We start from the raw sequence: 18108 nt of genomic DNA on the forward strand, positions 1-18108 counted from the left end.
TTATGAACCAGATAGACTACATTCCCTGCTCTTGTGGAGATTATGTTCTAAAGGGGGACATCAATAAATAAGAGAAAAACAAACACTTAAATTTTGTTAACTGTTGCATGGAAGAGAATGAGCTTATATAAAGGATACTGAGGAATTTATAATTACAGCATTCTCAGAGATGAGTTGACATTTATGCTGAGACCTGAATGAAGGCTGGGAAGGAACTAGCCTTGTAAGAGCTCAGAGAAGAGAGTTTCAACAGAGAGAATAGTAATAGTCTTAGAAGCTACAAAGAGTTCGTTGAGTTCCAGAAAAGTCAGTGTGACTATAGTATAGTAAAACTGGAGAATGATGAAAAAAGTGGCTAGAAAGGTAGTCAGAGTCCAGATTACACAAGCCTTGCTAGAGAATGGAAAGTTTATATTTTACTCAAAGTGAAATGGTATGCCATTTAAGTTGCTAACTGACATCATCTGATTTACTATCCAAACTCTGCCCCTGACCAGCAGCATCAAAATCACCTGAGCTTGTTAACATTGCAACCTGAGGCACCGCTCCAGAACTAGTTTGAGAAACACTGGTATTGAGAATGGATCAGGGTGGGATGAAGTAGAAGCGAAGAAACCAGTTAGATATGCTATGGTCCAAGTGAGAGATGAGGTGGCCCTGTATAAGAGTGGTAACAGCTGGGTGTAGAGGTTTGCACCTGTAATCCCAGTGACTTGGGAGGGTGAGGCGGAAGATCATTTGAGCCCAGGAGATCCAAGCAGCCTGAGTGACAGACCAAAATCCCATCTCTAGGAAAAAAAAAAAAAAAGAGCAATAGCAGAGGGAGCAGAAGATGACAGATTTTAGATTAGGGAGATCTCACTAGGCAGGAAGTGACACGAGCATGGATTTCATAAAAAAGTTTGATTGAAGATATACATTTGTGGGTCTACTGGGTGTCCTACTTCTACTTTTTGTTTTCCCCAGTGCTTTATATTTTACAAACGTTTGCATGTTTTTTGTCATCTTTATGGAATGGAAGGCATGCCTTGCCTTAAGGCTGTCCAAGTCCTCCACTTTTTCACACTGAGGTCCTGTCTACAAATCTTCATATTTTTCAAGCTTTCATAAATACTTCATAAAAATCTTTCCTTTTGAATGTTTTAAAACTCAAAGCTCAAAGCTCAGCAAATACTGTTCCTCCTCCATAGTCCCTAAAATTTTCCAGTCCCAGGTTTTGAGAGAGAGAGGGAAAAGATTCTCAAGCCAGAAACTGGATATTCTCCTGAGGTTCTAGGTGCAAAGCAGGTTGGAACCTCCTAGGTTGGTGGCCCCATTTTTCCTGGCGTCCGTTTCTGTATTCTTAAAAAAGAATTATTGAAATAGAAGCCCGCAAGTTAAAAGGAATAAAGTGGGAACTTCCCAAGCCAAGAGGAAGAGAGGTTTCTTGCCTTATCACTGTAAGTGGCAGTGGAATTCCAATTCCATGATCTTCCATACCATTTATCATAAAATATAGATTAGTGGTTGAAAAGCTTGTTACAACTATAAACACAGACAAATGCTGTTTTCTCTTCTTTTTGGTGGTATGGAGAATGGGAAAAATTCTTGCCATGATTTCAAACTTTCTGCTGCCGGCAGTCCAGAGAATGGTACCAGGACATCAGCGGCATTCCAGGCTCTTGTCTCTTGGTTACGTTCACGAGACATGGCAAACTCAGGAGAGCCCTGGTTAGTAAATGACATTAACATTTTCAACAGTATTACTGTATTTACACTTGACTGCTCCCCTCCCTGTGAATTTATTTACTTGATCTGTCTGAATTATTGCCCCAGCAAGAAATCCTTAGAACTTTGAGAAGGTCCCTTCCAAGAAACCGTATTTCCAACTTGAAAGGGGTCTTGCTTAAAGCAAGGAAAACCGCGTCTGCTTCAGAGCCAGGAATGGGTCAGGGTCGGGGAGGGCAAGGCAGAGTGAGGCCCGCGCGGGAGCCGCCTCCCCGGGTGGCCTCAGCTGCGGGGACGAAAGGGCAGGTGCCGCAGCCTCCAGGTGCCAGCCGCGTGAGTGGGCGGAGAGGGCTCGGAGCCTCCCAGCCAGGCGAGACGGCGGGACCGCGTCCAGGGAGATCACCCTAGGTCCCGCTCCTCCCCGCCGGCGGGGGGAGAAGGGGGCCGAAGGCCTCTCTCACCAGCTATAAAGGGCCCTGGGTCGCCGTGGCTCGCCCAGGCTCGCCTCGACCCGCCTAGGCGCCCTCCGGCTCCGCCCTGCCGCCCGGCTCCCCGCTCGACTCCGGTTCCCGCTCAGGCTTCACTCGACCCTCTCGGGCCTCTGCTACTTGGGCTGCGGCGGAAGATGGCGGCTTCGGCGACTCCCCCGGCGCGAGCCCCCGACTCCGAGGCGGCGTTGGCTGCTGCCCTGGCGGACGTGCCCGAATTGGCCAGACTCCTGGAGATCGACCCGTACCTAAAGCCCTTCGCGGCGGACTTCCAGCGCAGGTACCGGGCGACTCCCTCCCTCCACCCCCCGACGGCCGCGCAGTCCACCTTCCGGGAACCAGCCCCGGACTCGGGCCGCCCGGACCCCGCGCGCCAGCCCCGCCCCCGGCGCGGCGGAACCCCCCGGTGGGCGGGGCGGAACCCCCGGTGGGCGGGGCGTCGGCCGGCTCGGGCCCTGGGGTCGGCGGTCTCCGAAGTTGTGGGCTGAGAGCTCTGAGCCCCAGAATGGCCGCCGAAGCTCCGAATAAACTTTCCGCATCCCCTCTCGCCTCCCTGCTAATCGGCAGTCTCGCGCCATGGGGTACGTGCTTTGGGTCCCAGCGCTCGTTTCCTCTGGCGCCGCTGGGAGTGACGCAACACCACTGGCGTTTGCCTACACTGGCGCGCACGGCGTGGTCCGGTGGTTACAGTGGGCGGAACGCCCTGCATGTGCAGTCGCGCGTTTAAAACTTTCTACTTTATTTCGTAGCAAATATTGTGATTTTTTTTTTTTTGAATCTAACAGGATTCCCTCAGGCAGACGCTCTATCCTAAATTTTGTTCTTTCCTTGCTGATGTTCCCCTTCTTGGGGAAGGTTAGGCTTAGCGTGCTCGCTTTTTCCCCCTTTGGACCAACATTGATGAGTTAAATGTACCGCAGTGTCATCTACTTTTGACTTTGTCATCCTTTAGTGGAAGAAAGGCGAGGAGGAAAGCTAAACTTCTAAAGGCCAGTGCAGGATGCTTTAGTATTAGCTTGTCTCTTATCATTGTGTACCATTGATTTACCACAATGTGGTTACTGGGCTGAGGATTCTACTAATCAGCTCAACTAAAAAGGTGTAGTTTTTTAAATTGAAAAGAGTTGTTATACTAGTTATAATAGTTACATTTGTGAGGTAAGCTCACTATGATTTAATAGTTGGTGCCCTTTTGGGAGAGCCACTGCAGAATGAAAACTACCCTGTTAATAAAATATACATAGCCAATTTTTGAAGCAGTAGTAAACATCCAGCTAGTTACTGGCATGAAACAGCATTGAGGGTAATGAAAATGAGCACTTAACTTATAAAGTTAAAGTTCTTTGTTAACATGATTTGGAGTTTTTTTTTTTTTTTAACAACTTAAGTTTGTGTCCTGGCATTGTCAGATATTACATGTATTCAATTCAGTAAACATGTGTTAAACAACTCCTATGAGCAAAAACACCACTCCAGGGATTGTAAGAAATAAGTTGCATGTCTCCTTCTAGAGGTTGAATATACTAATGAATGAACCCTCAACAAAGTAGTTGCCTTGAGCTGCTGCTTACTTAATCAGATGATTATGCTCTTATATAACCCATTTCAGGAGCAGCCTTGTGAAATTGCTTTCAGAATTTGCAGTATATGTTTCAAAGAAACTTAGTACATAATCCTCATAGTTTAAGATTGGATTTGTTTTAGAAGTAGTCAAAACATTTTAGAGCAAAAGACTGCAACTAAACGTGGTGGTTCACATTTTTTCTTGATGTGCTGTGATGATGACATTAATTTTCCTGTGTACTCTGTAAAATGACACTTAAGACATTTTTAAAAGAAGAGTTGTGCAACTGTTTTGTCTATCCCCTCTATTCCTTTTAAAATGCTACAAGGAGACAAACATTTCTTTCTTAAGTTCTTCTTTCATATACTTCTCTTCCAACTCCCCTAGGATTGAAGCAGTTATAATCTTCTTTCATGGTTTGTCAAAACTAATGAAGGAGACAAAGGCCAGAATAAAGAAGTGGGGGGATCCAGTGTTCTTGGTGAAAAGTCTGGTCCAGTGGGCCTTTATGCCTCACTCTGACCTGGTTTCTACTTCTAGCCTTGGTTCTGAGTAATTGCCATTTTCCAGTGCACGTGTTACAGTTAGGAATATCAAATAGTATTTTGGCATGAATAATAAAAAAATTCCTCCTTCCTGCAGTCTGGTTATTTCTAATTATCTACTTGGGCAGTTTGTCTTTGGCCTAACACAAATACATAGTCAACCATTTAGGTGCAAAGTATGCTTACTAACGAGTGAAAAGAATTTGGGGTATAAACAACAATGTGTAAGAATGGTGCAAAAGGCAGTTTCTTCTCATTGATAGACTGTCTCATACTTCCACTACAGATGTCTTTTCATTTTAAATTGTTTTGTATGTTTGTTGTATTTTGAATGAGATGTGGAGGATTAGTAAGTTACTCTGTGCTATAAAATAAAAATTAGTACATTAGTGTGAGGGATCACCTCCATGATGTCTCATTGATTACCTCCCAAGGTGCAAGGTGGCATTTTCCACTTGGTGTGCCTGTATTTTTTTTTTTTTTAATTTTTTTTTTTTTTTTACCTATTGTCTACCGTGCAATTAGTTGTTGTGGTCATAATTCTAAAATCTTAGGGCTTTAAAACAACAACATTTAATTGTCCCCATATTACATGCCAGTGTGAATCAGCCAGAGGACTCCCCTTACTACATTCACTCAAGCATCTAAGCCTATGGATTTGTTTTGAAGCATGCTTCTACAACGGTAGTGGGAGGGAATAGAGAACATGCTGAGCTATGCACTGTTTCTTACAGCTCCTGCTCAGCAGTGTGTTCCTTCTGCTGATACATTATATTGGCCATTGCATGTTAGCTTGCCATGTGGGTGGAACAGAAAACTGACATTTGTGAACCACTGGTCAGAACACCACATGCATTGAGACTAATCTATACCTTCTGTTTAAAGTTGATATAGTACTTTCAGATATATTATAGTATTTCATTTAATCCTATAACAAAACCATGACATAGGCATGGTGGAAGATTTTCCTGTTTTACAGATGAAGAAGCAAAGTGACTGGCTTGAGTTCACAAGCCTGGTAAGTAGGCAACTGAGATTAATCTTTCTTTACTAAAAATGCTCAACAAGTTCACAACTTCTTCATAATTTAAGGGTAACTCTCTATCTCTAGCATTATATACTTTGTATTATTTCTTGGCTCTTTGGAGCTATGATCTTGCTTTTCTTCCATTTTCTTAGCCTCATTCTGACCATTTAATGTAAGAGATTTTCAGGGCCCTTCCCTAGGGCCTTTTATGTATTTCTACTTTCCATTCTTTCCCTACACATTTTCATCCATCCTATGGATTCCATCTATCTATTGAAGTTGCCCACAACTCTCTTCACCCCCGTTCTTTCTCCTGATCTCATATGTACTTTTAAAATCTTCATTTCGATGTTTTATAAGTACAAAGCTCAACATATATAAGATGGAACTTAACGGATTTTTATTCCAAACCTGTTTGTCCCTTTATACCCTATCTTAGTGTGTGGTACCCTCATCTACCATTGCTCAAGCCTGAAATGAAACTGAAGACTTATTCTTAATTACTCCCTTTTCCTTTCCTTGTATCTCTGAGTCTAGTCAATTGTAGGTCCTTATTCTTTCAAGTATATACACTTGGCATTCCTACTGCTATCATCCTATTTCATGTTGCTAGCATCACTAGCCTGCTTTACAAAACCAGCCTGAGAGCATCTCCTTTTCCAATCTTCACCTCACTCTACTTCCTCTATCCCTCTTCACTCAAAAACCCAGTAAATAGAATGGACTTTGAAGTAAATAAATCTGATAGTGATACTTCTCTGCCCAAACCCTTTCAACAATTCCTCACTTCTCTCCCCCCACCCTTTTTTTTTTTGGAGACAGGTCCTTACTCTGTCACCTGAGCTAGAGTGAAGTGGCCTCATCATAGCTTACTGCAATCTCAAACTCCTGACCTCAAACGGTCTTCCCTCCTCAGCCTCCCAGAGTGCTAGGATTATAGGAACGAGCCACCGCACCTGGCGTCATTTCTCCTAAATTGCAGTACAGGCTCTTCATGACCTACAAAAGTCTGCATTATCTGTTCCCGGTGACCGTTTCAGCCTTATCTTTGCACCCTCCTCTCACTCTGTACCATCTAACTAGAGGGGGCCTAAAGGGAGAGGGGAACTAGGATTTCTGGGGCCATTGTGTAAGGATACTAGAATATCAGTAAAATAAATCAGAAACATGATATCCATTTTCTACCTGTATTCTTTTTTTCTTGAAAATTGAAGATTTTCATTTCTTATTTTGTCTATATACACAGGAAGTTAGGGGGTTTGGAAAAATCACCAAATAAAAGGTAAGACAGATCAAGAATTAGAAAAATTTTCTGACCTTCATCAGAAGAGTGACTCTATTTTAGCTTAGTAGTAGTGAATTAATAAGTGAACCTTTTCCTGTATTTAATTTTTGATAGTATGAAATTATTTCTCTATCTCATAAAAGAGATCTTTAGCAAATGTCTAAAGAATATCAACTTGGAGGTATGCCATCCTGTCTGGGATGCCACATGTTTTGGTCAAGCCCTGGGTCCCATCTGTGCTTCTTTACATGCTGTCATTTTTGCTTGCTGCATTCTTTGCTTCTGTCTTATGATCAGCTCCTATACATATTTCAGGACACAGCTAAGAGACATATTCTTTATTGCCTTCCTTGACTTCTCATCATTGGACCTTCCTCCAGGTTGGGTGAGGTGCTTCTCCTCTTGAACCACACCTATCCTAAGGGTGGTCGTCCATTCTATTAATAATATAGTTGTCTTTCTACTCTTTGATCCCCTTCTAGATTGTTTGTTCCCGTGGGTGTACACTATGTCTATATTGTTTATTCCTGTTGTAGTCTCAGTCTGTAGTACTGGACCTGGCCCATAGTAAATGCTTAGCATAATATTTGAATGAGCAAATGACTGAAAATCTTCTGACACTGTTTTTCCATTTTGCTGTACCAATGAGTATTCGGTTAACTTATCTTAAGCTAAAAATGTCTAGAATGCTGGAAAGGATGGATATAGAACAGGAGTAGTTACTAGGAAGGAAGTTTTATGTGATAATCTGGGAAAGGAGAATATGTACTCAATTAAAGAGTATAAGCAGATATATAACCAAAGATGACCAGAATAAATCAAGAAAATAATTCTTAATTAGATATTTCCATACTCCACTGAGACTAATGGTTTAATCTTTGAAAGAATAGTCAGTTTGAGAGAATCTGTTACCAAGTTTTGTGCCTAAAAGTGATAGGAGGAGGGGTTTTTATGAGCCCAAGTGTGTTAGGTATTATAAAAAGCTCTACTTCATTAGCATTAAAATAAAATGTTTACATTGGTATCTAATCAGAATTGGAAAGTAATTTGGATTTAGTGTGTCAGCATCCACACCAGAAATTGATTCTCACAGCACAGCTTTACATCATAGCTGAATTGTGCACTTTTTTCTCAGCGCCCGACCAAGTTGGGGGCTCTGAAGAAAGTCAGATGTCAGTGATTTTCGAAGGCAGGGAAGAATCTGAAGATTATGAGATGTACACGACCTGCTCCTCTGTACTGGTAGATTCATTTGCCCTTTGCAACTGAGATCTGTGCTGACTCCAGAGTCACTCCTGAATTCTCTACAGTGATGGTCAAGAAGCGCTGACCTCTTCGTATTTTTCAAAGGGCCTTAAAAGGACTTGATGGAGCATTTTGGTTTAGTTTAGGCTCTGGCCCTTGCTACACCACCTCCTGAGAAATGCTCTTTATGTGGTAATTTCGTACAGGATTTCTTTCAGTTCTCATCAGACTGGGCCCTAGTTAGCCAGTGAGGTGATAATACTTTCCCTGTGAAATGAGCTATAGTTTTAGACTGATAAATATATCATGCTGCTATTTGAAAGCATGTATTAAATTTCGATTATACATTTATAGGTATTAAAGGAAAACATGAAAGTATGTTCTTTGGAGAGAATTGCTGCTACCAGGAACCTTTCATTCTAAAAGTAAGCTTATTTTTTACTAGAGAGTAGATTCTCTTCTTGTGTTGATCTCTGCTCATCAGTATGTGTTCACCACTGTTTGAATCCAGGGTTCTTTTGTGTTTAATATCCAAAAGAAGCCCCATTCTGTTTTGTGTTTAGGACAACAGGAGCCTGGTACCTTGACAAAAGCTAAAACTCCACGTTAAACATATGTTATTATACAACTTGCATTCATTGATTTATTAGATAATTCCATTGTAGTTTATTTGACATTGTTTACATTATGGTAACTAGTTTGTAAAATGTGACTGATTTTTGACGTTCAAACAATTAGAATAATTCAGATTCTAAATTTGGTTTTTTCATATGTAAAATGTGAAAAAATATATAAAAATATTGCTGAGTGACTGTGTTCCAAAGTATAAGAGTAAGACAAGTGTTAAATTTTAGCACTCATAACTACTAAATGGCTTTGAGTCCTAGGGCAAATTAATCAACCTCTGTGAACAAGTTTCTTTCTCTGTAAAAGATGAATAGAATCCAGTTTGTAGAGTGTCCTGAGGACTAGAAATATATGTAAAGATGCTTAGTAAATAAATAATAATTTGATGATGATAATATTATCAAGCTAACTTTCCAACTTAAATATTTACTAGAATATTATTTTCAGGAGATTTTATTATTCTTAGCTCTTTAGTGCTATATTCTGAAATCAACTATCAGATAAATGCCATGACTAGAAATTCCCCACAATCCTTTGTTTTACTGGTTAACTCTCTTTACTTTGGGCGAGGGGTTCCTTCTTTTTTCCTAGTAGAAGTGATAGTGTGAGTGAGGTGAAGCAAGTAGTAATTTTAATCATAATCTAATAGAGAAGGGAAAGAATATGTATAAACTTTGATCCTTAATTTGGAGAGGAAATGATAAGGCAATTGCCAGTTTACTGTAAGCTAAAGGCAAGATGAGTCCTGGGATATAATGAGCACAAAGTTCTTTTATTGAGAGAGGTAAAAGCTAGCCTGCAGAAATTCAAAGTCACTCTTCTCTTGATCTTCCTTTTCTGTCTTTTCTCTTCTTTCATCTGACTGCTAAGTGTTCATATTCTTGGGCATCAAACAGCTGCAGGGATTTTCTTCTTCCTGAACTCTGAATGGTTAAAGGAATGGTCATACTGAGTTTACTAATAGCAGGAATAACTTTGAAAATAAGACTAATGTGGGAGAAGAAAAAAATGCATAACAGCAGCTCAAAAATTTGAAAGTGAAAGAATTATTCTAGTGTTTTCTGAACATATGATATATACATAGGATATATTAATAAGAAAAAATTTTAAATCACTTGTCCTGCTGTCTCTCTTTCATTTCTCTATCGTTGATATTTGATGATTGAAGTCATTTTCAATAGATTTGATTTTGCCATAAGATGCATAAAACAAAGGAATGGAATATACATATGTATTTTAACAGAACCATTGGATGATAAATTACAATGAGACATGATTTCCTGGTATGTACACTAGTTCTACAATCCAAAATATGATAATCAGAAACCAAAAATAAACATATATTCTTGGCAGGGTGTGGTGTCTCATGCCTGTAATCCTAGCATTCTGGGAGGCCGAGGTGGGAGGATTGCTTGAGCTCAGGAGTTTGAGACCAGCCTGAGCAAGAGTGAGACCCCATCTTTACTAAAAAAAAAATATACATATATTTTTTTTCTTGCATAGGTAAACTTGTGGTTGCCCAAATATTCAGCAAGAATTAACTATTTGTTTTACCAGTGATATCATATATTATTCAATATCATCCATCTAATTTGTTTTCATTTTTATAATATAACGAGCACCTAGCCATAGGTTATGTTTAATTATGAGTAGCTACACAATACAGATATGCAGGCTGTCAGAGAAACATAATAAAATTAATTATGTATTTAGGTGCATGTAACAGAATATCCAACACACTCCTAATTAACAGAAAGTCCTACAAACAGTGAATTATAGAAATTCACTTATGAAGAAAGTGAGGGTGGGTGGTTTGGGACTTAACCATGGATTCATCCTTCCTTATCTTTCTGCTCTATTATCCTTAGGATATGGTCATTATTTTTATGCTTAGAAGATGATTGGGCACATGTGTTGGTTTACTGTGTCTATTTTGGCCAAGCATATGTTAGCTTTCTCGTTAACCGCATCTAGTTCTTTTCATTTATCAGAACTGTCCCATGATCATCCTTAGCTGTAAGTGAGCCTTGATGATTCACACACATCTTCCTGAGAAATGCCTCTTTGTCTCATCCTTCACAGCTTCCTGGGGCTCTTTCCCTTTCTCCAAAGAGGAAACTACATCTGGCAAAAGATGAAAAGCCCCAGTGAGACTGTGTTGTAGTCCTCTAGTCCTCTGTAACTACATGTAGGTACAGAACCTTCTTAGCAGAGTTGCGGGCATTCCCACTCTTCCTGAGAGAAGTCTACAGTCACATCCCTCAATGTCACCAATCCTTGGGTCGTGGCTTTTAGTTTGCTAGACCTGAACTTTGTTTCTCTGGATTCTTTTCTTGGGGAAATACAGAGACCTTTTAGCTGCTCTGTCCCAAAGTAAGCTGATTCAGTCTCTTCAGTCACTTGGCTCCTATGAAGGAACTCCACTACCATCTCTTTTTAATTTCATAGATAGTTTACTCTTAAAAAATATAAGAAGGTTTTGAGATGAAATCAGTTTGTTAATTAGTAATAATTTTTCCATGTTATCTTAGACTCATTAGAAAATGGTCACTTTTATCTTTAAGTAATATGGAGAATAGAATATTTGTGGGATTAGAAAGAAAAGAAGTAAATTAAAGATGTCAATTAATTTATTCTCAGTCTTTAAAATATGAATTGTTTTTTGTTATCTAACTACATACAAACTTATGAGTCTTTAACATTATACCTTTCTGTGCTTTTTTTTTTTTTTAAATTAAGCTGTGTGATGTGAACAAAAGTTCTCTGCAAAGGAATTTGGAGGAAAGAGTCTTTATTCAAGTGAACAGTTTGCAAATTGGGGAGAAGCAGCCATCAGTGTACAGTATTCCAGGGAATAAAGAGAAGTGTCAAGTTTTATAGCAAAAGTTCCCGCCCAGGTTCCCAGTAAGGTTCATTTATGCAAATGAAGGATTGAAACTTGCTTAGTTCGGATTAGGGTGATACAACTGCGCACTGATTGGTTGATACAGGTGAGATCTGATTGTTTGGTTCAGGTGAGCTCTGAAAATCCCAAAGATAAAAAGGTGCAGGTTTTCGGGGAACTCAGAGTATGTTTGTGACCCCTTGTCAGCAAATGGCTGCTTGGGTATATTTTAAATTTAGGCCCAGTTAGCCACTTGGCATCCATCTTGAAGGACTGGCCCTTTCAGATTCACATTTGCTCATGGTAACTATCCTTCATGGTTGTCATTTCTATGCTTCTTTTTTTCTTTTTTTCCCACCTCTTGTTTTTCTGCATTAAAAAATTTCTGACACTTTTGTTTGCTAGTTTATTCATTTTTTGTTTGCACCTGGGAGTCTTACATCCTCTTGACCGTTTTAGTTGACAGTGTCATTTGGTTGTTTAAGTTGTACTTACTAATGATAGCAGTTTCGTGAAATAACAGGTCTTTTTTGCTTCACTTTTCCAGGGTGTCTTTTATTGAAAACTGTGTGCTATCCATGTAGTATTAGGCAAACCTCTACCTACAAATATAACACATAAGCAGGAAGTACATTGAAATAAGAGTGGTGTCGAAACTAAGGGTTGCAACAGGTTCAAAGTACCTTTTAAGTCAGAGGGCTTTTGAAAATGTAGTGGAGATTGTTTAGAGAATTACAAATTGTGTTAGATTGGATTTTTTAAAGAGTTTTTATTCTGAAATAATTAGATACTAATAGAAAGTTGTAAATAGAATACAAAGAAGGCTCCTGTACCCTTCACCAAGTTTGCCCCAGTGGTAATATCTTGCATAACTGTGGTGTGGTATCAAAATCAGGAAATTGACACTGGTACAATCTATAGACCTTATTCAGATTTCTTGTGTTTTTACATAAGCTTATTTGTGTGTGTGTCTATACTTATTTACAATTTTATGACATGTGTTTTTGTAACGGTCACCACAATGAGGATACAGAACTATTCCATTACCGCAAAGGAACTCTCTTATGCTACCCCTTTATACTCACACTATGATTCTCCCCCCACCCATCCCTAACCTTTGTCAACCACAGATCTGGTTTCCATTTCTATACTGGTTTTCATTTTGAGAGTGTTTTATAAATTAAATCATATATAAGCTTTTGAGATTGGCTGTTTTTCACTCAGCATAATGCCATTGAGTTGTACTCATGTTGCATATGTCACTAATTTGTTACTTTTTGTCATTGTCATTGTATGGATTATAGATGTGCCATCCATCTAGTTTGTTTATTCACTTGCTGAAAGACATTTGGATTGTTTCCAGTTTTTGGTTATTACAAAAATTACAATAAAACTATGATGTGAATATTTATGTAAAGGTTTTATTTCTCTGGGATAAATGCCCAGGAATGTGATGGCTGGGTTATATGGCAAGCATTTGTATAAAAGGATACTTCGAGTAGCAAGGCACTGCATGGTCCCATACCTCAGCCAGTTCAGAACTGTTAGCAAAGGGCCAAATTTTATTCTGTAAATATTTAAGCTAATAATATGTATCCCAAATTTTTGAAAATAAGTGATCCATGTATGCTAATGTAGTTAATTTTTTGAAGGTCATAATGATTTTTGAAACTCTTATTGTAGATAACGGGGTTTTATTGTTAGTATTATCAAGCTTGCTATTTCTTACATATGCGCTATGAGTTTTACTGTTGCATATGGATCTTTACGATAAAATATAGATGGTGACCACATGCAGAAAACTATTCCCCACAAATGATGCCCCAGATTACACCTGAACATCTGAATCACAAGTTGTTTCCTTAATTTATTTAACAAATCTATTTTAATATCCCCTTTGTAACAGGTATTTTTCTATGTGATAGGGCAAATATGAGTAAGACAGGCTTCCTACCTGACAGGAGCTCAATTAGACAAGTAAACACAGTTATAGTAGATATTCGTGTACGAAATTCAGTGTAATGCAGATGAAAGCATTCCTTGTTCTGTCAAGGAAGGGGGAATACATATACAACAAAGAAGTTTACTTGAATTGCCTTAAATTCTTAAAATTACTTCTCCATAGAAGAAGGAATGATTCTTTAAGAATGTGGACAAAGTCTATGAGACTTTTTTGGAAATAGTGAAAGAATGTTATAGCTAAGACGTTAATCTTCACTAAAACATTTAATGAAGATATGTGAACTTGTACACAGCTTTTCCTACTTAAAGTGAAAGTTTACTTACAAAAATAGTTCAGTTGCAAAATGTGCTTGTGTGAGAATTGCCAAAAGTAGTTCAGCTGCAAAATGTGCTTGTGTAAGAATTGCCACATTGTGTGAGAACTAGAACCTCTAAAATAGTTTATAAATTATATATGAAAACATATCAACATGTTTCTTTACAACCAATAGGCCCATTTTGGAAGGGATAGTAGGCTATTTTTAGAGGCAAGGAGGCAACTCCTAAGTAAGCTAAGGGGCCCCCTTCCTGAGTCAGTCCGGGGGACACTAGGAGTGAGCAGCATTACCTTGTTGGAAGGGGAAGGGAAATGGGTAACGAGTGCTAAATGCCTCTTCCTGATCCCACCTTAAGTGTCTCGCCTAGATCAGCACTATTCATTAGAAATATAATGGAATCACATATATAATTTAAAGTTTTCTAGGAGCCACATTAAAAAAGATAAAAAGCAGATGAAATTATTTTTTATAATATATATTACTTAACCCAATGTATTCAAAATAGCATTTCAATATATAATTTGAAAAAATTACTGATAAGGTATAATTTTTTTTATGTTAGGTTTTTGAAATCTGATTTGTATTTTACGCTTATAGTACATGTCAGTTGGGACTAGCCATATTTCAAGTGCACAATAACAAGGTGTGGCTGGTGGCTACCATATTAGACAGTGCAGGTTTAGATTATATATTTGAAAGAGGGGCTTTTATTAATAGATTGAGAACTGGTATGACTCCACAAAGAGACTAAAGGGGAACATTAAGGAAGAAGAAAGGTTCTCTCAGCTCTGTGTGCATAAAAAAGGTAATTAGACCCATAGAGTTTCTGACTTTGCCTAAGATAGGGACTCAGTTGTTATTGACCAGTGACATTTTTTATACTGGATGAGAAATAAATGCATAGTATCTTAAATGTAAACATGGAGATATGCTACATATTTAATTAACTGGGGCTGAGTAGATGGCCATGTTTTCCCCAGGTTATTTGGCGTGACTAGTCCACATTGACCTTTTCATTTAGGTGATTCTTATTTATGTCATAGTTTCTTATGCTAAGTGCATTATATCTGTCACATAAAGCAAAAACACAAACAACACAAAATAAAAACGTGGGCTAGTTAAAGTAAATCTGGTCCTTCTTGATAAAGTGACTGAGATCAGGTGATTGCTCTCTGCTCTAATAGCCCTAGACCTTTCTGAATGTGCCAACTTCACTTAGACCCAGCCCAAATAACAGCTGTTCCTAACTTTGTTGTCCCAAAAATATTGCTTGTGTGTGGTGACTCATTATGACTTGCATTATTCCTGAGTTGGCCTCTGCTTACAAGAGAGGAGGGTTGGAAGGATTGCTTCTCTGTCACACTTAAAAATAGTGATAATTTTGTGGGTGAGTGCATGCATGAACATGTGTGCCTTGTGACCTTTTATGTCCTTTTCTTCATGACTTGCTTTTCTTGTTTCTTCTAGATGGTATTTCCTTCAATATTTATACTTTTTACTTCTTTTGCACCTACTCACTTTGAATACTTAATAGTTAGGTTTGTAATCATAGTGAAATCGTTGCCATTTATAAAAGTATTTGCTCTCATAAGTGATCAATCAGGTTTTTCCAGTGGAATACTGTTTTCTTGCTCTCTTTAGTACTGTATTTTCCACACTGTAGCTGCTGAGTACATGCTGACTCACTGAGATCTCTGGGATGCTGCATGTGTGTTTTGAATTTAAGAAGAGAAGAATATAGTTAGGGAACATATTATTGTCTTTTCATGTTTTCTATAGAACTTAGAATCGAGGTTTGTACTCAAGGAGGGTTTTGCAAATATATATTAACTAGAGGTCTGGTCCAGCTTGTTCTGTAATATTAGAAATCTAGAAATATTTATTACTATACTTGTTGGAAGGTCCCTAGAAACAGTTGAGAGTAATTCTTTTATCATGTAGTGGCCTGTGGTGGGCAAAACCTCTCTCACACACAGCTTAACCTTTCTCGTGTCTAATACTACTCATGAAGAAGATTGTAATTTGTGCACTGTGCTTTTATCAGGTTGCTGTTCCCAATGCAGTTAGTGTAATTTTTCATTTCCTAACAGTCCTTGGGCAATTCTGTTTAACATGCTTTCTATTTCAGAACATTCTCCTATTTAAAAAATTTCTTTCGCCTCAGGCCCAACATGCTTTTCCAGCCAGGCCAGTAGTAATTTCTATCCTTGCTTGCTTCATTCACCTCCACTGTTATAATTCTATGTGGATTCCCTAGGAATGTTTTCCTTTTATGTTTATGGCATGGCAAATGTTGGGATGCCTTTGCCTTCTATTTGTTGATATTACTCTGGTTCACAAAAATATGCTTCCATTTTTATTACTAGGTGAATACATGACTATTTTTTATTGTTATTTCAAGTCTGCTTAATTATTTTATAACATAAGCCACACTTTGTTTTCTTAATAAATAAAATTTTAATTTTCCACCTGAGCTTTTAAAGTTGTCTACAGATTTTCCTGAACAACAAACAGTATTCACACTAGAATAAGAGACTGATTTACTGATTTCTTTTTTTTAAAAAAAGCATTCAAGTTTATTTAATAGGTAGCGAATTTCCTTTTTAAGGTAGTATCTTAAAAGTGAATGAAACAAGGTAACCTAGATTGCCATCCCAGATGATCATGAATTAGGTGTGATTTTGGTTTGAGATGAGACAGCAGCACTCTAAGTTGATGCTCTTGAAGCTAGATCTGAATTTGGTAATAATGACATTCTCTAGAAGGATTTAGGTTTCCAACGGGGAAAGCTATAGTTAGGGTGCAGTGGACTTTGAGGTTAGGATGCAGTGGGTCTGTGGAACAAAGAAAGCCTTTGTTCTCTTACCATAAGGCACTTCTGGCTTACACTGAGGTAAATTTTGAAACATCTATTATAATATGAAGGTTTTCAAGAGATTCTAGGGAATATGTGTGGAGAGAGCTGGGACTAAGCTAAAATTAGAACTCTGGCTATATTATAAACACATATCATACATTTGTATATATCATACCCGTTATATGTATACGTGTGTTTTACCACACACATATAATGTGTGATATGTAAGTGATGTTTATATCATGCCTTATCTTAGTTGGAATAAATGTTTTTTCATTCATTTTACTGATTTCTGTTTACAAACATGGGAGATAATAGGGATTTTCTTCTCTTTGGGGATACTCATCATAGTGTTAAGAAGAAAGAAAGAGTAGTCTTTTTTGGGTTATAGTTTGCCTTTTAAATTTCATTGCTTCTCCTCTCAACTTCCATCTGTGTTGACATTTGGGAATTTTGTGGTTGCTCTTTCTCAAGTGGAGTGGAAATGCTTAAAACAGAATTTACACTTTTACATACAACTGAGGCTCTATCACATTTTGACTCTCTCCAGGTCTAAATACTGTTTTTTTGGACTTAAAAAAACAAAACAAAACAAAACAAAACATTTTGTTGAGCTAAATACTTCTCAAGCTTGTAATGGCACTGCTTATTGTACATTATTAACAACCATTTTTGCATTGATGGAAAGTTCTGGATGAAAATGCTACAGTAAATATTAAAGTTTTAGGCACTTAATATCTTATGGCATCAAAGAGATGTTTTTATACAGATGTTATTGTTAGTTAATTGCTATTTGTTAATTACATTGTGGTTTTATTTTTATTTAAGGTTCATTTATAACCTGGGAAATAACACAAATTTGAATAAGCCATTGATAGCCAAATTTCGTGCCCTATGACTTAATGTTGGCTCTGTGCTCTATATTTTCTTAACCTTTTAAGTCCTAGTCAGTTGGCATTTTCTGTGTATGTGTGTGTGTGTGTGTGTGTGTGTGTCTGTCTGTCTGTCTGTCTGTCTGTGAGAGAAAGAGAGAGAGAGAGAGAGAGAAACAGAAAGAGAGAGAGAAAGAAAGATTGATTCTTGGGCTGAATAATTAGTGGCCTGGACCTCAGTTCAGTGACTGACGCGTTTGCTGGTTGATTCCCTAAGACTCTTTGCTCATAGTGTTTGTGATAGATTGTTTTAGACAAATTAGATTTTAGATTTTAAACAAACTGTGTGTGTTTTCTGATATTCTTTGGCAATACAGTAGAAGCTTATTGTAATTTCCTAATGCAGCCATGGATACAGGTGATGCAGAAGCACTATTCTTAGCCATTTGTATAGATAGAGAGAAAGCAAAATCTCATAATGGGTTTAGCTATCTCACACTTGCCATTTTCAATTCTGCACCTCATGGAGTGGCCTTTGGCTAGTTACTGCAGCAATTTCCCTCAATTATAGTTCTCTTCTGCCCAGTATATTTACAACAAAAAGAGTAATTAGAAGTTAGGTGGTCTCCAACATATGACCATGTAGTTCATGATTATTTGTTTTTGTTTTTTTGTTTGTTTTGTTTTGGCTTTTCATAAGGGTCAGCATTATGTATAGACAGACACTA

The 18108-nt window shown here is 38.1% G+C and overlaps 1 protein-coding gene across 2 annotated transcripts in view; it reads left to right on the forward strand.

The window, feature by feature from the left end:
- Positions 1–2098: 2098 nt before the first annotated feature.
- GBE1 (1,4-alpha-glucan branching enzyme 1) overlaps positions 2099–18108 on the forward strand; it is a 263584-nt gene continuing 247574 nt past the window's right edge. The window contains exon 1 of one of the 2 annotated variants that reach the window (XM_045540452.1): positions 2099–2475. In XM_045540452.1, coding sequence (XP_045396408.1) covers positions 2333–2475 — 143 coding nt within the window. In that variant the 5' untranslated portion in view covers positions 2099–2332. Of the gene's footprint in view, positions 2476–2629; positions 2777–18108 lie in introns of those variants that run through there. The other variant, XM_045540453.1, reaches the window with a different exon arrangement.

This window comes from Lemur catta, chromosome 1, assembly GCF_020740605.2.
Source record: "Lemur catta isolate mLemCat1 chromosome 1, mLemCat1.pri, whole genome shotgun sequence".
Lineage (NCBI taxonomy): Eukaryota > Metazoa > Chordata > Mammalia > Primates > Lemuridae > Lemur > Lemur catta.